Source organism: Moschus berezovskii, chromosome 1 (assembly GCF_049115385.1).
Source record: "Moschus berezovskii isolate FMDL1 chromosome 1, NW_MosBer_1.0, whole genome shotgun sequence".
NCBI classification, from domain to species: domain Eukaryota; kingdom Metazoa; phylum Chordata; class Mammalia; order Artiodactyla; family Moschidae; genus Moschus; species Moschus berezovskii.
Window position 1 is genome coordinate 163,335,892 of NC_142460.1, and position 21,970 is coordinate 163,357,861.

The window sequence follows — 21,970 nt, forward strand, 5'->3', positions numbered from 1 at the left end:
CAGCCACTATGGAGAACAGTGTGGAGATTCCTCAAAAAATTGGAAATAGAACTGCCATATGATCCAGCAATCGCACTCTTGGGCATACACACCGAGGAAACCAGAATTGAAAGAGACACGTGTACTCCAATGTTCATTGCAGCACTGTTTATAATAGCCAGGACATGGAAGCAACCTAGATGTCCATCTGCAGACGAATGGATAAGAAAGCTTTAGTACATATACACAATGGAGTATTATTCAGCCATTAAAAAGAATACATTTGAATCAGTTCTAATGAGGTGGATGAAACTGGAGCCTATTATACAGAGTGAAGTAAGCCAGAAAGAAAAACACCAATACAGTATACTAACACATATATATGGAATTTAGAAAGATGCAAATGATAACCCTGTATACGAGACAGCAAAAGAGACACAGATGTATAGAACAGTCTTTGGGACTCTATGGGAGAGGGTGAGGGTGGGATGATTTGGGAGAATGGCATTGAAACACGTATGTTGTCATATGTGAAACGAATCACTAGTTCAGGGTCAATGCATGTTATAGGATGCTCGGGGCTGGCATGCGGGGATGACCCAGAGGGAGGATAAAGGGAGGAGGGAGGTGGGAGGGGGGTTCAGGAGGGGGAACTTATGTAAACCCGGGGCAAATTCATATCAATGTATGGCAAAACCAACCAATATAATATTGTAAAATAAAAAAAATAAATAAAACTAATGGCTGTGGTGCTGTGAATCAATCTTGGGTCAGCTCGCCCAGCACATAGCCAAGCCAGTCTGCTGACACCAGGTTGTGATGAAGGAAAATACAGCATTTGTTGCAGGTGCTGAACAAGGCAAACAGGCAGCTAATGCTCAAAAGACCCAAGCTCCCTGATGGCTAGAAGGCAGTGTGAAGCGGGGAGGTCACAGAGTACATGAGCCGCTCATGGACATTCTTCTGATTGGTAAGAAAACAGGGTGGTATTTCAGGAATCAATTTTATCAGCCTTTTGGTTCCAGCTGGTCTGTGGTCTCCGTGCTTGTGGGCAGCAAGCAGCTAACTTCTTTCACCTGGTGGGGGTTTTGGAATCTGTAGAACAACTCAAGAATTTGGCTCAGAACATTATCTAGAAGACTCTTGAGAGTTCCTTGGACTGCAAGGAGATCAAACCAGTCAATCTTAAAGGAAATCAACCCTGAATATTCATTGGAAGGACGGTTGTTGAAGCTGAAGTTACAATACTCTGGCTACCTGACGTGAAGAGCCGACTCATTGGAAAAGACCCTGATGCCGGGAAAGATTAAGGACAGGAGGAGAAGGGGGCAACAGACGATGAGATGGTTGGATGGCATCACCAACTCAGTGGACATGAATTTGAGCACACTCTAGAAGATAGTGAAGGACAGGGAAGCCTGGCGTGTTGCAGTCCATGGGGTGGCAAAGAGTCAGACACGACTTGGTGACTGAACAGCAACAACAAATGATCAATAGCCCTGGAGGAGGAGCTAGGGGTCCTTGACTTTGTTTTATGGCTAAACTATTAATATTTTGTCTTGTTTGACTGTTTTCCTTTGTGGGTGTGTTTTTTCACTTCTCTGATTAAATCTGTTCTTTGGGACTTGGGCAAGGCCTAGGAGGTTAAAGCTTTTCTATAAACGAGGAGGAGGAGGAGGTGGGGGAGGGGAGGACCTATGCCTGGGGAGACCCTAAAGCATCCTTCTGCGTTTCGGTACCAGTGACCCCCCCCCCCCCCGGCTTACAGTGAGAGGAGTGGTCAAGGAGAAGTGTGATAACTTGCCCAGTGGTCTAGGACTCACTCCAGAACTACATGCTCACCTGTGGGAGTTTTTAAACCCGACACTAGATGCTATGAGACTCTATGAGGCTGTGAATGCCTGCCTTGAGTGTTCTCACTGAGGGATCCCGCTCTCCAACATCCTTCCATGTATTTTTCCTCTCTGTGTCTCCCACGTGGGTCTCTTCTCATCTTTGGAAGAGACCTGCCTCAGTGATAGGTCTGTCCTAAGGGTGCTGGGGGAGTGTGGTGGACCATGATCATGGCAAGCTGGGGTCTCCACTCACTGAACAAAGAGATACTTCCTTCCACTTCCCCCTTTGAGCCTTGAAATCTCCTCAGAGGTGGAAATCATATGTCTTCCCCATTTCAATGGGAGGAAAATTCCCACTTCATAGTGAGGCTGAAGAACTTACCTGAAGTAACAGAACTGGGCTAGTGGTGGCTCTCTGGACAGGCTGGGGTCAGATACTTCAGGGAACGTTCCCTCTGGAGGAGAGGCATTGCTCCCCCACCCCCAATTTTGCTGGGATTCCCGTGGACTGTGGAGTTGGGGGCGAGGGGGTGTGGAAAGGAGGGCATGGGCATGGCTTCCTGTCCACTGGCAGCTCCTGATCTACTGGGAGCCCTGGTGTTGGGACCAGCAGGACATGGAGTCTGAGCCGTTGATGGTCCCGACTGGTACACAGAAGGGCTACAGAGCACAGCTGACTCTGTAGAGTCATCCCTTCAACCTGCAAAACTGGTTGTCTTTCAGCCTGTGCATCTGTCAGTGAAATCATAGAGGGTCCCAAGAATGTCACGGCCCTGAAGGGCTCGGAGGCTCGCTTCAACTGCACCATCTCCCAGGGCTGGAAGCTCATCATGTGGGCTCTGAGAGGCACGGTGGTGCTCAGCATGACACCCAGTGAGCCCATCATCACCAGTGACCGCTTCACCTCGGCGAGCTACCAAGAGGACGGGAACTTTATCTCTGAGATGATAATTCATGACGTGCAACTCAGCGACACCGGGCAAGTCAAATGCAGCCTCCAGAACAGCAACCGGGATGGATCTGCCTTCCTTTCGGTTCAAGGTGTGTATGCAGGCAACTCTGAGGAGGAATGCTTGGAGTCTTCTGGTTAAAACATCAGGTTGCAGAGAACCTTCTGAAGCTCATGTCATGTGGGGACATCTAGGGTCAGCCTTCTGTTGGTACTATGCTTGGAATTATTCTGAACCGATGGATATTTTGCTGCTTATTTATCACCTCCCCCTCTCTCTCCCTTCTTCCCTGCCTTCCTTCTTCCGTGTGTGGACTTGCCTTGGGTTGGTATCATGCTTAGAATTTCTCTGAACTGACTGGTGTTTGTTGTTTTGTCATGTATTTATTTCTATTCTCCCTTCCTGTCTTTCTTTCTTTCTTCCTGCTTCTCTTCCTCTCCCCTTCCATCTTCCCATTCCTTTATTTTCCATTTTCTCGTATTAAGGCTATGAAAGACGGTTTTCTTAAATCACTTTCCTATATGACCAATTTCAGATGAACAGCTTTTCCGGATGTATATCCTGGAATTCTAAGGCCAGTTGTGATCGTTCGTCTTTGACTTAGAGAGAGAGTTGACAATTGTTGCCCTTTTCCCAGTTTTTCATATCCTGGCTCTGTTTCTTTGCCTGACATTATTTATCAACTTTGAATTGTGCTTTAACTTTTTCCTCTTTCTGGCTGAATTTTCCTAATCTCTTTCCTGCCCCTAGTGATTCTTACAATCAAAGATGCGTGTTCACTCAACCCTACCATGTCTTTTAGATAAATAAAACAGTAACAAAATTTATAATAATGGACAACTTATTTTTCCTTTTATCATTCATTTTCATTATAGGGAAGTTGTGGCATCAAAGGTAATGGTGAGGTGCTGAAGATTATGCTACATAGTGAACAAAATAAAAGGATACTTTACAAGGATTCAGAGTCTTTATCAAAGTTTAATCATTTTGCATTCCTTGAAAATGTAACTATGTAATATTTATACATGTATTGGGGCTTTTAGAGTTCCTGATTTCTATGGCAGCATCTCTTTTAACAGACTACATTGTGGCTTTGAAATTTTTTATTACGTGTATTTATTTGTTAGTTTAGGAGAAATTTCCAATGATTTATTCTGTATTTGCACTGCAATCAAATCAAATTTGATAATATTTGGTGGAGATACAGGTCTACCTATTTCTACCTGCTTATTTTTAAATTTAGCCAAATTGTTTTACCTTTATTTTTATGCGTCTTTGATTTTGTGTGGTTTAATTAAGGGTACAATGATATTCTCTAAAGAAGTGATCATGTGAGGCTACCTGGATTATTGGCTTAGTTTGCACAATGAAATTGTTATTCTAATAATTTGTTGTATAAAGGAAAGAGCACAGGACAAGGAATCAAAGATATGAGTTCTGGTTTTGTTTTCATCCCACCTTGGTGACCGCTGAAATGGCTCAATTTCTTTATCTTTAAAGTGGGGATAAGGCTTCCCTGCTCACATCACAGGTTTACTCTGAGGATCAGGTGAAAAACTGACTGAGGGTGGTTTGAAGGCTCCCATGCTCTGTTTCAATTTCCTGCATATGAAGCTGGGGGCCAGAGAGGTCTGGGGGTTAACAGCAGAGGCATGGGAGCCTGGCTGCCAGGTCAAATTCCAGCTTTATCACTAACTGTGTGACCTTGAACATATTACTTAGTGACCTTGTGCCATAGTTTCCTCATCACAGGGCAGTTTCAAGATCAAAAGAGTTCAGTTCAGTTCAGTTCAGTTGCTCAGTCGTGTCCGACTCTCTGCGACCCCATGAATCACAGCACGCCAGGCTTCCCCATCCATCACCGACTCCCGGAGTTCACTCAAACTCATGTCCATAGAGTCGCTGATGCCATCCAGCCATCTCATTCCCTGTCGTCCCCTTCTCCTTCCGCCCCCAACCTTTCCCAGCATCAGAGTCTTTTCCAGTGAGTCAACTTGTCGCATGAGGTGGCCAAAGTATTGCAGTTTCAGCTTTAGCATCAGTCCTTCCAATGAAAAGAGTAGGTCTATATAAAAGCCTTTAGGACAGCACCTGATTCATAGTAATCTCCATGTAGTCATTTGCTATTATTTATTGTGTTCCCAATAGGAGCACAGCATTGCATTAGGCATTTAAGGAAGACTCAAAGATAAGTGCAATAAGACACAATCCTGTCCTCAAGAATTCAAGAAGAGTGGATAGGGACTTCCCTGGTGGTCCGGTGGTTAAGAATCCACCTTGTGAAGCAGAGGACTCGGGTTCGATCCCTGGTCAGGGAACTAAAATCCCACATGCCTTGGAGCAGCTAAGTCTGTCTGCCACAGCTACAGAATCTGTGTGCCACATGAAAGATCCTGCAAGCTGCAACAAAGATCCTGTGTGCAGCAACCAAGACCCAACACAGCCAAATAGATATTAAAAAAAAAAAAAAGAGCTGAAGCCCCAATACTTTGGCCACCTGATACGAAGAGCCGACTCATTAGAAAGGACCCTGATGGTGGGAAAGAAGGAAGGCAGGAGGAGAAGGGGGTTTGCATAGGATGAGACGGTTGGATGGAATCACTGACTCAATGGACATGAGTTTGAGCAAGCTCCAGGAGATGGTGAAGGACAGGGAGGCCTGGTGTGCTGCAGTCCACGGGGTCACCAAGAGTCAGACACGACAGAGTGACTGAACAACAGCAACAACAAAGTGGATATTGCAAGGGCATAAACATCAGTGGTGCAAGGGAGGTGCTGGCCAGAGATGCGAGGGAGACAAGGCCAGGTTCAGACTGTGAAGGGAGATGAGAGACTCAGTGAAGTATTCTAGGTTGGCTCCAGGGAGCAGGTGCCTTATGAGATGTGCTGTGAGGGTCTGTAGAAAATAGGCAAAATGGAGAAATACCTCTGGATCAAGGAAACAGGGCAAAGGCATGACTTACTATTGCTATGCTTATGGCATATCAGATTCTTAAATCCATGTGGTTTTATAGCATCTTGCCTGAAGCTGTGCATCTATAAAGTTGCCTGAATACTGCAAACATGCATTTTTTTTATGTTGATAATTACTGTAGCTTTTGGTTTTTAACACAGATGGAAGAACAAGCATCTAGGGAAGTTACAGTCTTTCCCAAGATCGCATGGAAGGAACCCACAGATTGAGACAGAACCGCATCCATTTACCCTGGTTGTAATGGACTGAATGGCACTTCATTCAGTTCACTTCTAAAGACTGTTTTTTTTTTTTTCCCTTCCCGTGTATCCACAAGAAAAATAAAGAGAGCTTACATAACTGCATGTTGAGTCATCCAAAATCTATGTGGATGTTCTAGCTATCACCTTGTGAAAATTGTTTTTCACACCACTGGATGACCGTTGTGAAAGCCAGTGAGTGGGAAAAAGTGGATCACATATACACACTGAAAAAGAAAATGCTTCAGATTGAGTTTGTCTATTTACTGCCCAATCCACCTATTAATCACACACTGAAATCTAGACCCCACGTGTTTTGAGGGCCACTAAGACTGGAGTCCCTTGGACTGCAAGGAGATCCAACCAGTCCATTCTAAAGATCAGTCCTGGGTGTTCATTGAAGGACTGATGCTAAAGCTGAAACTCCAATACTTTGGCCACCTCATGTGAAGAGTTGACTCACTGGAAAAGACTCTGATGCTGGGAGGGATTGGGGGCAGGAGGAGAAGGGGATGACAGAGAATGAGATGGCTGGATGGCATCACCGACTTGATGCACATGAGTTTGAGTGAACTCCAGGAGTTGGTGATGGACAGGGAGGCCTGGCGTGCTGTGATTCATGGGGTCGCAAAGAGTCAGACATGACTGAGCGACTGAACTGAACTGAACTGAACTGAAGACTGGAGTACAAGATCACCAAAGCAGTAATATTCCTTCCTAGTTCCTGTCTTCTTAAACGTCTCCATCATGAAACAATGAACGAAATGAAAAGAATAAGCACAAACCCCTGCAGCCTGCAGAGGGACAAATCCGTTCCTCTCTCATTATATTTACAGTAATCCTTGGGAGAAGGCACTGGCCACCCACTCCAGTACTCTTGCCTGGAAAACCCCATGGATGGAAGAGCCTGGTAGGCTGCAGTCCATGGGGTCGCTAAGTCGGACACGACTGAGCGACTTCACTTTCACTTTCTTTGAGATAGCTAATGTGCTTCACTAACTCTAAGACACATTCAAGAAAGAAATAATGGGAAATCTAACATTTCAGAGTAAGAAAGGCTTTCAGAGCTGATTCCATTCTCTAGTCTGGAAACTCCCCAGCGTCTTCCCAGGTTCTTTCAGGGTGGTTTATGAGAATACATGTTTCCATAGTCATATTAAGATGTTATTACCTTTCTCACGCATTGTCATGAGTGTACAGGGAGTTTCCCACTGTACACTGGGAAGGTCTGCATAATTTAGTGGACTGGTATTTTCCAAGTGACTGATGTATGATACAAAATCATGCAAGGATAAAAGATCCATTCAAAGTACCAGCTAGAACAATGAATTCTAATGTAATGGAATGAAAATTTATTTGTGTGGTTTCAGTTTGCAGTGTCTGTGAAAGTTGCTCAGTTGTGTACGACTTTTTGCAACCTCATGGACTGTAGCCAACCAGGTTCCTCTGTCCATGGAATTCTCCAGGTCAGAATACTATAGTAGGTAGCCGTTCCCTTCTCCAGGGGATCTTCCCAACCCAGGGATTGAACCCAGGTCTTCTGCATTGCAGGCAGATTCTTTACCATCTGAACCAGGGAAGCCCTCCACAGTGTAACTAAACTTTAAGAAAATACCACTTGTCAAGTTTTGGTGTAGTATTAAAGAATAGCCATGATTATCTGAAAAACCTCCTTACCACTCCAAACGTATATCTGTGTGAAGTTAGATTTTCATATTTTCTTTATGTACTCCAAAGAAAGCAGTATATGGCCACAGATTGAAGGTAGCCACATGATGTTAAAGAGATTTGCATAAATAGAAAACAATATCATTTTTCTTACTAATTTATTTTGGGTTAAAAATATATTTTTCATAAAAATATGTTAATCCTTATTAACCAGCAAAAGTGTTAGTTGCTCAGTTGTGTCAAACTCTTTGTGACCCCTTGGACTGTAGTCCACTAGGCTCTTCTGTCCATGGAATTCTCCAGGCAAGAATACAAGAGTGGTTAGCCATTCCCTTCTCCAGGGGATCTTCCTGACCCAGTGATTAAGCCTGGGGCCTTCTGTATTGCAGGCAGATAAGAATCTTCTGAGCCATCTGGGAAGTAATGGGCTACTATTGTTATTTTAAAATATGTGTTTGAAAATAAGCAAACATTTAATTTTAATTTCAAATATGGGAAAGATAGACCCCACATGAACCAAAAGTCTTTGGCATCCTCAGGGTTTTTTAAGAGTATGAAAGGTATTAAAACCAAAATGTTTGGGAACCACTGATCTAAGTTAAAGCCTCTTGCTCACTAGGAAGTAAAAAGAGAGCCTGAGAATTTCAGTGATCTGCCCAAGGTGATGACAATTTTATGGAAAAACCAGGATCCAGAACAGATTCTTTGATTCTTAGTCCAGTGTTTTTTCCATTATAAAATGTGAGAGGGAGTTTTAGGAAATTTTAATTTGAATGTGTCAATGTCTATGTAATTCACTAAGGCTGTGTCTTTTCCGGAGCCAATCCTCAGGTTATTTTAGTAATAGTATAGCAGATACAAGTGCTATTTTCAGATGGGTTATTTGCAGTGTGAGCCCTGGCATATGCAAGGGAGTCTTTACTAAAAACTTTAAAATAATTGATCTAATATATTCTGATACAGGATTTAAGGTAGTTATTTGTATAATTAGATTAGATTTGTATCTAATTTGTACCTAGAAAAATATTTTAAGGCAATATCATAGGAAATTATATTTTAAAATGTGTTGTCCCAAAATAAAGAAAAATGAATCTGGTTGATCAGAAGCCAGGAGAGACTTGCTTCCATCATGAAACTCTGAGATGTGTTCTCTCTACAATGAAAAGAACGTAAAGGTTCTTTCCCTTTTTGCGTTGGCTCTTAGGGCAGTCCAGGACAAGTTTGCAACTCCGCTGCAGTGATCCTGTAGCCCTCTGTGGTGGGCACATTCATCCCATCTTTCCCATGTAATTTATATTTCCTTGGATCCTGTTTTTCTTTCTTTTTTTTTTTTTTTAAAGAAAATACTTGCTGTTTATTACCTGTGAAATTTAACAAGCATATTTTCAAAAGGTAATAACAGTCAATCAGAGAAGATTGCTTTAAGACAATTAAAAAAACCCTTAAGTGAAAAAATGAAAAAAAAAAACATGGAAAGATGTGAACTACACATTAACAACAAAATAAATGATCAGTGAAGATGAAAGACAAGCCCCTAAAATTTTCCAAGAATTTGGAGAAACAATACAATTAAACAGAGATATAAATAGATAACCACTTGAAGAATGAATCGCAGGGTTTCTATATGCATATAATAGGGATTCTAGATAAATGGAACAGAACAGAAAGAGGAAATGCAACCAAAACTAATAGAAGAAAATTATGTGTTGAAAGAGAACACACGTGTTTGAATTAAGTATGCTTCCCAAGTCTCTGGCTCCTGATTTTTTATTTATTCATTTTCTCTGGAATCTATATTTTCTGGTGAGCCACCTCCCCTTCACCTGTGAACCTGACAGATGTAAACTAAATACACAGATCAAACCTGACTTACAGTTTCCGGATACAGACACAGTCAATTTGGGCTGGGGAAGACAGTGCTCATGCAATGTGATCTGAAGGAAAAATTGTGGAAAAATCTGGCCCTGAGAGGCATGATCATTCCCTCGAACATTTCTCTTTTCTCCTTTAGTCATGGGGCAGTTGCTGATTCCTGGAGGCAGCCTTGTAGTCATTGAGGATAAACCTTGTAATGTGACTTGCCATGCACTGAACTGGACCCCGCTCCCAGATCTTTCCTGGGAGATAGGGGTTCCTGTGAGCAATTCGAGCTATTATTCCATCCCGGAGCCTGAGGACCTTCAAAGTGCAGTGAGCGTCCTTGCTTTGACACCGCAGGGCAATGGCACTGTGACTTGTGTGGCTGAGATGAAGGGGCTGGACGTCCGTGAGTCTGTAACTGTTAGTCTCACTGTGGTTCAGCCTCCCTTGGGTAAGTGAAGACTTTTTGCTTCATATAAAGTGAATTATTATTGCATGCTTTACATTTTATATACTGTGCTGCTTAATCAACGATGCCCAGGAAAATCGTATGGTGACCTTGATCTCAGGAAGGGATGGTGATGAAGACAAAGGACTTGTGTCAGCTTCTTGGCCCTGTAATTTCACGTTTAAATTCCCTCTTCAAGTGTTTCTCTCTATTCTACTTACCTATGGAAATCACTGAGAATCTTGACAGCTACTTATAAAACAGCATCAAGTTTTCAGATATAAATGCTTTTCCCTAGCTCTCACCCGTTGTTCCTGGCTGATCCCATCCCCTGTGCCAATAGGAAAGGAATTCTTCTAATTTTTGAGGAGGGTGTGCATTTTCTCAGGGATTCCTTCCAATCTTAGCGGAATTAGGAGGGATCTTTTTTTACACAGCAAATCCACAGTGTATCTGAAAGTACCAGGTCTATGCATTTAAAAAAATATATATACAGAATGACATAAGTTTAAAATTTAGATTCCAAGAGGATCTGCTGTAGGGTTCTTGTTGTTCAGTCATTAAGTATTGTCAGACTCTTTGCAGCCCTGTGACCCCATTAACTGCAGCACGCCAGGCTTCCCTGTCCTTCATTGTCTCCCGGAGTTTGCTCAAGTACATGTTCATTGTGTTGATGATGTCATCATCAACAGGGTCCTTGGCAAATGCCAGACTCTGACCACACATCTTCATGGGCCCCTCTGAGCCTGCTTGAGCTCAGAAAGCACAGGGGTGGGGGCTGGAGGTTTGCTCTCACACCTACATTTTGGAAAAGTGAAAGGAAAGGAGGCCCAAAGAAGGACTACACTCTGTTCCAGGTCATATGCTGATGGCACAGAGGGATCCTGAAGCCAGGACGAGTTCTCCCATGGTCCATAATTCTTCCTACTATGAAAATATCTTCACTTAAGATCTTCCAAAGTTTGGAATAAAGTTACAGCCATAGCAAGATTAATAATAACAAAAATAAAAATAAAACACAGCACTGCTGCTGCTGCTGCTAAGTCACTTCAGTCGTGTCCGACTCTGTGTGACCCCATAGACGGCAGCCCACCAGGCTACCCCGTCCCTGGGATTCTCCAGGCAAGAACATTGGAGTGGGTTGCCAGCACTACATATCACTTATTAAGTAAAGACTATTTTTTTTCCAGCTCAGTGCTTCACTTGATTATTTTTTTAAAACTTTTATTGGTGTATACTGACTTAAAATGTTGTATTCATTTCTGCTATACAGTTAAATGAATCAGTTATATGTATACATACCAAACAATGTATCTCCTCTTTAAATACACTAGTTTAAGTGGTTCCCAAATATTAGCCAAATTAACCTGCACAGCTTTCTCATGAGTGGATGCTGTTATATTATATTCCTGCTGTAAAGATGAGATGACAGGGGAGCATTGTTTGGAACGTGTCCCTATTTATAGTAGATGGCAGAGGTGACCTTAGCAATGTGTGTTGAATCTGCTTACCTGTCCACTCTGCCCTCCAGTCCACTCTGCCCTCCCCCTGTGAGCAGCCCTGGAAGGTGTGTGAGTGTCCTGGGGCTGTGTAACTTTAGACTGGGTGGTTAAACAACAGTCATGGTTTCTCTCAAAGCTCTGGAGGCTGGGTGTCTGAGATCAAGGTGTGGACAGGGTTGGCTTCTTCTGAGGACCAGTCTGTTCCAGACCTCTCCCCCAGCTGTTACTGAATCCAAGGTCACTCTGCTCACCACATAATAGCCGAATACATCCAAGAGATGAGATATTGAGGCAAGGAATACAACTTTATTCAGAAAGTCAATGACTGAGAAGGTGGCAGACTAATGCCTCAAAATAACCATCTTATTGGGGTCTGGATGCCAGGTTCTTTTATAGAACAGAGATGGGGGAGGTGAGGAAACAAAGTAAAGAGGCCATTAATCTTGTAAATATCTCCTAGAATGGCAATCCTCAGTCAGGGGATGTGTTTATTGCTTTCATCCTGCCACCCACAGGTGGACAGGGGCCTGAACAAAGGCATTTTGGTTTAATATTCAGGTAGAGGAGCACAGTTTTCTGAGGCAGGCCACTTTATACGGGCAGTGTCCTTTCAGTGAACCAAAGCAACAGGAAGCAAAGGTTAAAGAAACAGATCCAAGCTCTTCCCTGTAACAGTTTCTGGTGGTTTGCGGGCCATCTGTGGTGTCCCTTGGCTTATGGACGCTGCATCACACTGATCTCTGCCTTCGTCTTCACATGATGTTCTCCGTGTGTATGTGGCTGTGTCCAAACTCCACACCCTTCCTTTTTTTTAAAAAAAAATAAAGACACCAGCCATATTGGATCAGGGGCCACTCTATCCAGTATGACCTCATCTTAACTAAATTCCATCTTCAACAGCACTGTTTCCAAATAAGGTCACATTCTGAGGTTCTAGAAGACAGGACTTTAACAAATGAATTTTGCATGTGTCACTTCAGTCCTTTTCAACTCTTTGCAACCCTTTGAACTGTAGCCCTCTTCTCTGTCCATGGGAATCTCCAGGTGAAAATAATGGAGTGGGTTGCCATGCCTTCCTCCAGGAGATCTTCCTGCTGAAAGCAGGTCTCTTATGTCTCCTGCGTTGGCAGGTGGGTTCTTTACCACTAGTGCCACCTGGGAAGCTTCAGTTCAGTTCAGTCGCTCAGTCGTGTCCGACTCTGCGACCCCACGAATCACAGCACGCCAGGCCTCCCTGTCCATCACCAACTCCCGGAGTTCACTCAAACTCATGTCCATCGAGTCGGTGATGCCAGCCAGCCATCTCATTCTCTGTCATCCCCGTCTCCTCCCACCCCCAATCCCTCCCAGCATCAGACTTGGAGAGACAATTCACTGAACAACAGATGATGTCTCTGTGAACCTGTAAAAAGCCATTTAGAGCCTAAGCTGTGCTTAGATCCTGTTATCCTGAACTTTACACTGCAGGTAGTAATCCCCAATATAGTACCAGCACAAGCCCACGCTCTTGATGTTTAGCCCTTGTCTCCAACTCAGACATCCCCAGAGACCAGGCAGACAACAAAAATGAAAGCATGGGTGAATACTTGTGTCAGGTAGGAGACAGATTGTAGGGGCTTGTTAGGAAGCAGACAGCAAGCCCCATCCACACAGAGCAGGTAGACCAGCTCCAACTGGTGGTTGCCAACAGAAATGGGAGCTCGGGACATCCAGAGCTTTGACCTGTTTCTGTGAATATCTGTCTTTTCGATGGTAAAGATCACAGAAATCTGTGTTTTTCGGTTTTAAGTCAGGGTTAACTTATTTCAGCTTATGAGACTGCAAAGAATTTAGCTTATTTCCTCAGACTGTATATGAAAAGGAAGCTAGAATTCAAACCTTACCTGCTTTTCTTACTAGTTTGGACAATTAAAAACCTTTAGAAAAGTTGCAAGAACAGTACAAGGAGTACCAGTGTATCTTCACTTAGACACAACAGATGTGACCATCTCATGTTTGTGTCTCTCTCTCAGCTTTTTTTTCCCTCCCTCCCTCCTTGCTTCCCCCTCCCTGTCTTCTGTCCATCCTTCCCTCACTCTTTTGACAACTTTTTTTTCTCTCTCTTTCCTTCCTTCCCTTCTTCCCCATTTAAGATTTGCTTGGAGGTTTATGACACTTAACCCCTAAATACCCCAGCATATGTGTCATAAGAACAAGACCATTCTAATTAACCTCGATGCTCTTGGAAGTCAGGAACTTTAACAATGATACAAAACTATTATACAATATTCAGTTCATGTTCAAATTTCTCCCATTGTTCTTTCTAGTTGTTTCCCCCCTCAAGCCTGTATCCAGCTAAAGAGCGTGTGTTACCTTTGGTTGTCATGTCTTCTTTTCTCTCGTTTTTTGTCTTTTCTGATAAAAGCATCTTTGAAGGATCCAGACCTTTATTGCAAGACGCCCTTCAATATGGATTTGTCTGAGTTTTCCCAGCACACTGGATGAAGGTCAAATATTTTTGCCATTATATGAATAATGTCATTTGGCCACATGACGCCAGTTTTCTTGATTACATGTAATAAGTCTGATCATCTGATTGAAGCAATGTCCCCCAGATTTCTCTATTGTAAAGGTACATTTTAGCTTTATAATTAATATATAATCTACAAATACTGTGTGAATATCTGTTTCTTGACAGTCTTTCACCTAATAATATTTGCATTCATGGATAAGTCATTGCCCAAATCACTTATTTCTTTGGTGGTTGTAAAAGAATGATTTTCTGGTTCCACCATTTTTCTATATTTTTTAGTTGTCATTTTTCTGTAATGGCTTTCCCAGGTGACACAGTGATAAAGAATCTGCCTGCCAGTGCAGGAGACATAAGAGACGTGGGTTCCATCCCTGGGTTGGGAAGATCCCCTGCAGTAGGAAATGGCAACCCACTCCAGTATTCTTGCCTGGATAATCCCATGGACAGGAAGCCTGGCGGGCTACAGTCCAGCGAGTCACAAAGAGTTGGACATGACTGAACAAATGAGCACACACATTCTTCTTCAAAGAAGAGACATCACTGTCTCTTTCTTCCTTTTCTTTCTTTCTACTTCTTCTTTTTTCTTTTTTTTATTTTTTACAGTTTGGTGTGGACTCATTTTTATCCAATACATTGTAATTTACTCCCATCACAATCCATTCTGATATTCCAATTTTGACCAGGGGGAATCCTTTCCAGCTGGCTCTAGTGTCCTTCTGACATGTCCCTCTTAGTTTCTGAGCACTTGGCTCATTAAGATGTTCCAAATTTTCTTTGCACTTCCCCTGTTCCGGCCTGGAATTGGCCATCTCTCCAAGAAGCCAACCCAGCTTGCTTTCAGGCTATTTAAATGTGATAAAGTATGGTCCAGGGTTTGAAAGGGAAGGTTGAAAAAAAAGTTCTATTAGCACCAAATGGAATGAAGCTGTTCAAAGCACACACTTTATTAAGGCAATAATGCAACAAAGAGCTCTGGTCTGACTGATGATGTCTTGTAGAAATGGATCTGGAGATGAGCTTGTCTGCAAAGTTTGTCTCTTGTAGGGAAAGGGCAAGGGGCATTCACTTTCCCTTGATGGGGTTTAATTCGGCTGAATTCTTCTTAGCCCGGCACCAGTGAAGTGAGCAGGCTTAATTACGGCATCTGGAGTTCCAACAGCTTCACAGAGGAGAGCATGATGGGTATGTTGCAATGGGTTCCATTTTATTGGACTCATTTGGAGATGGGTAATTTGTTTCTAAATTATTCATCAAGATCGAGAGCAGCTGGTGACTGGTGGTGTATTGTGTGTTTTATGCAAGTTTTAGTCGCTGAAGACCTTGTTACCACCTAGGTAACAACTAGGGGAGTTGGCTTCTGGAAGCCAAGCCATGTTTATGAAGAGCCAAGAATGCATGAGGCTGTGCTTATTCAGGCTTCCTCAGGAATCAGATAAAAACATCAGTCTTGTCACCCATTTCCTAAAAGTGCAAGGAGTTTGTGTTCATTTTGGGGGTAATCCTTTTAAGCCCTTGAGGAAAGTGACATTGACAGCTTAGGAAGCTTGATGAGTTCAAGCCAAAAGGTTGCATGAAGTGCTTATTGATTCTATAAAGAAAAGCATGTTGAAAGGCGCATGCTGGTGTCTTTTTAAATTGATTTTCCTGATTATGGAGGTAATACAGACTTTAAGATCACAGATGTACAGACAGCGAGAAGGTGAAAGCCCCTCCTCACTCCTGCCTTGAGCCAAGCTCCCTCAACCCTCTGACCGTCTCGGTCATTTTCTCTACAAACTCACAAGTGTGCAGGCTGTGGACGGTGCAAGGGAAACCATAGTTTTAGGAAACACGATTGCTTTGTAGAGTGTGGTGGTTCCTGGTGTAATCTGAATTCTGTGGGACATGGTCCTTTTGAGAGCAGACAGGAGTGGTAGGTGTGACCATCCTTGTTGGAATTTGGGCACTAGTTGTGTGACATTGAAGAAAGCTGATCGCCGAAGAATTGATGCTTTTGAACTGTGGTGTTGGAGAAGACTCTTGAGAGTCCCTTGTACCGCAAGGAGATCCAACCAGTCCATTCTAAGGGAGATCAATCCTGGGTGTTCATTGGAAGGACTGATGCTAAAGATGAAGCTGCAATACTTTGGCCACCTCATGCGACGAGTTGACTCACTGGAAGACTCTGATGCTGGGAAAGGTTGGGGGCGGGAGGAGAAGGGGACGACCGAGAATGAGATGGCTGGATGGCATCACCGACTCTGTGGACATGAGTTTGAGTGAACTCCGGGAGTTGGTGATGGACAGGGAGGCCTGGCGTGCTGTGATTCATGGGGTCGCGGAGAGTCGGACACGACTGAGTGACTGAACTGAACTGAACTGTGTGACATTGGGCAAATCCTTGGCCTTTGTGGCATAGTTTTCTTGTAGGTAAAATGAGGGGCAGGGAAGAGAATAGGGCATGCATTTCCCCTCCTTGGCTGCTTGTTAAGGGAGCTTTAACACATATGCTGATTCTCAGGCCCCACCCCAGAGTTCTGTCTCAGTCTGCGTAGAGTCTGGAAGTCAGCAATTTTTTTTTAAAGCTCCCAAATTACTGAGCAAGCAGGATTAGGAGCTATTGAAATCGAACCTTTCCAAGGCCCTGCCTCCCAGCCCAGCCTCATCAGATGCTGCTCTTCACAGACTTGATGCCAGACAGCATGGGCTCAATTCCCAGCTTGCCTTCTTACTCACTGTGTGACGTTAGGCAGGTGACTTAACCTCTTTGAGCCTCAGTTTTCTCATCTGTGAAACAGATAATAATAATAATCCCTACTCTCTAGGGTGGTTGTTGGTGTGAGAAGTAAGTGGATTAAAACACCCAGTGCCTGCACCAGAGCCTACAGGCAGGAGAGTGAGCCACAGTTCTCACTTATTTTGTGGATTCAGTGATCTTCCATGTCCCTTCTGGTCCACATAGGAGCATATTTTGCACATTCTGGTAGAGACATTTTGTAGTCATCCTGCTTGTTTTGAGAAAGTCTATGTGCCCTTTTAAAACTCTGAGCACTTCTGTGAGAGCACCTGGGATCTATTTTCCTTTTCTTCACAGATGGGAAAAGGACAATCTCGGAGCTGAGATTAAAGTCACACTGTAAATTCAGTCTTGCAGTCCTCGTGTGCAGGCAGTTATGGGAGGGAGTGTAAGGAGGAAGGCAGGTGGTGTTGAACTTGGAGATAACCTTACTTAGTCACTGTTTGTCGGTAACAGGTATAGTATACCCAGGGATTGAACCTGGGTTTCCTCCAATGCAGGCAGATTCTTTATCATCTGAGCCACCAGAGAAGCCCATAGTATATCCATCCTTACCCACAAATCTGTTTTCCATCTTGAATCATTGTGCCCACACCCTTTGCTAAGACGCAAATCAGGGACTGGTGTCCACTGAGAGTCCTTGATTCCTATAGGACCTGGGCTGCAACTTCCCAGGCAGGAATTTTCCAGATTAGAGACCCAACATGGCAGGATAAAGAGTCAGAGACTGGCACTTCCCTTCTCTGAGCGCCCTTGGTTAACCTTTAATGGAGCTTTATCCTGAGTGTCTTATTTGCATGATGAAGGGGTTGGGTAATGGATGAGATCATTCCAAGATTCTGTTTTCTGTCCACTGTCATGATTTTCACTTTATCAATATAGGACTATTGTTTCTCTTTCTTTCAACCCACTGTAATATGTGCTCATTTAAAAATTGTTGTTGTTTAGTTGTTCATTTGTGTCTCTTTTGAGACCCCAGTGGACTGTAGCTGGTCAGGCTCCTTTGTCCAATTTTCCAGGTAAGAATACTGGACTGGGTGCCATTTCCTTCTCCAGGGGTCTTCCTCACCCAGGGACTGAATCGTCAATCTCTTGCATTTGCAGGTGGATTTTTTACCACTGAGTCACCAGGGAGGCCTTGCTCATTTAAAAATTAGCCTCATACTAAACATAGATACCTGTGGTATGTATGCATGTGTGTACATATATATATATACTATGAAATCAATTAAAAGTTATTATTAAAGTAAGGAAGGAAAGCTATGATTAACCTAAAGAGCATATTAAAAAGCAGAGACATTACTTTGCTGACAAATGTCCATCTAGTCAAGGCTATGGTTTTTCCAGTATTCACGTATGGATGTGAGAGTTGGACTACAAAGAAAGCTGAGCAAGAAGATTTGATGCTTTTAAATGTGGTGTTGGAGAAGACTCTTTAGAGTCCCTTGAACTGCAAGAACATCCAACCAGTCCATCCTAAAGGAAATCAGTCCTGAATATTCATTGGAAGGACTGATGCTGAAGCTGAAACTCCAATACTTTGACCACCTGATACGAAGAGCTGACTCACTAGAAAAAACCCTTATACTGGGAAAGATTGAAGGAGGGAGAAGAGGCTGACAGAGGATGAGATGGTTGGATGGCATCACTGACTTGAAAGACATGACTTTGAGGAAGCTCGGGGAGTTGGTGATGGACAGGGAGGCAGGCATGCTGCAGTCCATGGGGTTGCAAAGAGTTGGACACGATTGTGTAACTGAACTGAACTGAAGGAAGTTTCCTCTGTGTGACCCCAATCCTAAATTACATCTGTTTACAACGCACACCCCACGCTTTTCTTGCGGTTCCCTTGGAGAAGAGAGAGGGCATAAGTCTTTCTTAGGTGGGAAACTCTGTGGGGGATTTGACCCCCAGGGTAGCAAGGTCACAGCCAATAGGAAGCAAAAATCTGAGCCGTGTGGTTCCTGATGTTAGTTGCTGTGTTGGTGAGAGCCTGGGGCTTTTAGGTGAGTGCAGGCGTCCCTCTTTTGAACTTGGTGGTTGAATTAAGGGACACAGGAGGCAGGCAGGGTGCAATATCACCCTTTCTCTTTCTCGATTCTGTTTCCCATGCCAGCGAGGTGGCCTCCCTTCCTTCAAATAGGCCCTCCCTAGGGTTATCTTGGTGTGCAAGATTAGGGGGAAGATTGTCATGCTAAGTAACAACTGACCGAAGTTGGCATGCTGAGGGTTTTTTCCCAGCAGCAAAGGAAAGCATTTGAGTAAGTCAACAGTGTGTTGACTTTTTCCAGTAAGAATTTCAAGCCTTTCTCTTGAATCTTGAACCAGACCCACCTCCGCTGGGTCCCTTCTTATAAAAGTTCCTATTCTTTCCAAACTTCAGTTTGTAAAGAGAGTTCATCAGACCGAATTTAAGATGAGCACCGCAATCTGGAAAATATGTGCTGGACCTCACAGCATTTGGCATTTTGACCCGTGCCTCTTGAGTTTCTGAACAGCCTGGTGGGGTGAGGATTGTTACTAACATGTGAGCCTAAGGCTAAAGGGAGCATAGGCACACGGTGGCCATGAAATTTGATTGGTTCTGTTGTGGTGTTGGAGAAGACTCTTGAGAGTCCCTTGGACTGCAAGGAGATCCAACCAGTCCATTCTAAAGGAGATCAATCCTGGTGTTCATTGGAAGGACTGATGCTGAAGCTGAAACTCCAATACTTTGGCCACCTCACGCGAAGAGTTGACTCACTGGAAAAGACTCTGATGCTGGGAGGGACTGGGGGCAGGAGGAGAAGGGGACGACAGAGAATGAGATGGCTGGATGGCATCACCGACTCTATAGACATGAGTTTGAGTGAACTCTGGGAGTTGGTGATGGCCAGGGAGGCCTGGAGTGCTGTGATTCTTGGGGTCTCAAAGAGTCGGACATGACTGAGTGACTGAACTGAACTGAACTGATAGACACGGAGCCTGAAGCTCTCTAAGTCACAAGGCTTCCGAAATATCCTAAAGCAGTTCTGGGTTTAATAATTTTGTCATCATATCAGTGGGAGGGAGAATATGGGGGTTCCCTGGAATGTGGCAGTTTGCTTGGGCAGTGTTTATATCTTGACTGCACTCAGGGACTCTCAAAGTGTGGATCACCAACCACCTGCCTCAGAATCACCTGGGGTACCATTACAGACCCCTGACTCGGCATAGAGGGAGCTGGCTCTGAATCCATGAGCATAGCAAGCACTTCAGATGATGCTTGGGAGTCTGTTTTCTGTGGAGCAAGGGGACGAGTCATGTTACTCTCTGGATGTGATTGACATTAAGGGACTGGTTTGTTTTTTGACCATATACTGTATTTTATCTCATTTTTATTTTTTTAATTGAAGTGTAGATGATTTACAATGTTGTGTTAGTTTCAGGTGTACAGCACAGTGGTCATGTATATATTCTTTTTCAGATTATCTTCCCTAAATTATTATAAAATATTGAGTTCAGTTTCCTATGCTATACTGTAGGTCCTTGTTGTTTATCTATTTTATATATAGATATACTCATTTGAATGCAGAGTTCCAAAGAATAGCAAGGAGAGATAGGAAAGTCTTCCTCAGTGATCAGTGCAAAGAAATAGAGAAAAACAACAGATTGGGAAAGACTAGAGATCTCTTCAAGAAAATTAGAGATACCAAGGGAATATTTCATGCAAAGATGGGCTCAATAAAGGACAGAAATGGTATGGACCTAACAGAAGCGGAAGATATTAAGAAGAGGTAGCAAGAATACACAGAAGAACTGTACGAAAAAGATCTTCACTACCCAGATAATCACGATGATGTGATCAGTCAGCAAGAACCAGACATCCTGGAATGTGAAGTCAAGGGGGCCTTAGAAAGCATCACTACGAACAAAGCAAGTGGAGGTGATGGAATTCCAGTTGAGCTATTTCAAATGCTAAAAGATGATGCTGTGAAAGTGCTTCACTCAGTATGTCAGCAAATTTGGAAAACTCAGCAGTGGCCATAGGACTGGAAAAGATCAGTCTTCATCCCAATCCCAAAGAAAGGCAACGCCAAAGAATGCTCAAACTACCACACAGTTGCACTTATCTCACATGCTAGTAAAGTCATGCTCAAAATTCTCCGAGCCAGGCTTCAACAATACGTGAACCATGAACTTCCAGATGTTCAAGCTGGTTTTAGAAAAAGCAGAGGCACCAGAGACCAAATTGCCAATATCCACTGGATCATGAAGAAAGCAAGAGAGTTCCAGAAAAACATCTATTTCTGCTTTATTGACTATGCCAAAGCCTTTGACTGTGTGGATCACAACAAACTGTTGAAAATTCTGAAAGAGATGGGAATACCAGACCACCTCACCTGCCTCTTGAGAAATCTGCATGCAGATCAGGAAGCAACAGTTAGAACTGGACATGGAACAACAGACTGGTTCCAAATAGGAAAAGGAGTACGTCAGGGTTGTATATTATCACCATGTTTATTTAACTTATATACAGAGTACATCATGAGAAACGCTGTGTTGGATGAAGCACAAGCTGGAATCAAGATTGCCGGGAGAAACATCAATAACATCAGATATGCAGATGACACCACCCTTATGGCAGAAAGTGAAGAACTAAAAAGCCTCTTGATGAAAGTGAAAGAGGAGAGTGAAAAGTTTGGCTTGAAGCTCAACATTCAGAAAACTAAGATCATGGCATCCGGTCCCATCACTTCATGGCAAATAGATGGGGAAATAGTGAAAACAGTGACAGACTTTATTTTTTTTTGCGCTCCAAAATCATCGTAGATGGTGACTACAGCCATGAAATTAAAACATGCTTACTCTTTGGAAGAAAAGTTATGACCAACCTAGATAGCATATTAAAAAGCAGAGACATTACTTTGCCAACAGAGGTCCGTCTAGTCAAGGCTATGGTTTTTCCAGTATTAATGTATGGATGTGAGAGTTAGGCTATAAAGAAAGCTGAGCACAGAAGAATTGATGATTTTGAACTGTGGTGTTGGAGAAGACTCTTGAGAGTCCCTTGGACTGCAAGGAGATCCAACCAGTCCATCCTAAAGGAGATCAGTCCTGAATATTCGTTGGAAGGATTGATGTTGAAGCTGAAACTCCAATACTTTGGCCACCTGATTCGAAGAGCTGACTCATTGGAAAAGATGCTGATACTGGGAAAGATTGAAGGTGGGAGGAAAAGGGGACGATAGAGGATGAGATGGCTGGA

At 43.4% G+C, this 21,970-nt stretch overlaps 1 protein-coding gene across 4 annotated transcripts in view; it reads left to right on the plus strand.

Annotated features, from left to right (window-relative positions):
• Positions 1-21,970, plus strand: part of IGSF5 (immunoglobulin superfamily member 5) — a 62,505-nt gene that overhangs the window by 17,782 nt on the left and 22,753 nt on the right. For 3 of the 4 annotated variants that reach the window (XM_088840778.1, XM_055414171.2, XM_055414160.2), the window contains 2 exons: positions 2,538-2,855; positions 9,657-9,956. In XM_088840778.1, coding sequence (XP_088696904.1) covers positions 2,645-2,855; positions 9,657-9,956 — 511 coding nt within the window. In that variant the 5' untranslated portion in view covers positions 2,538-2,644. The remainder of the gene's footprint in view (positions 1-2,537; positions 2,856-9,656; positions 9,957-21,970) is intronic. The other variant, XM_088840779.1, reaches the window with a different exon arrangement.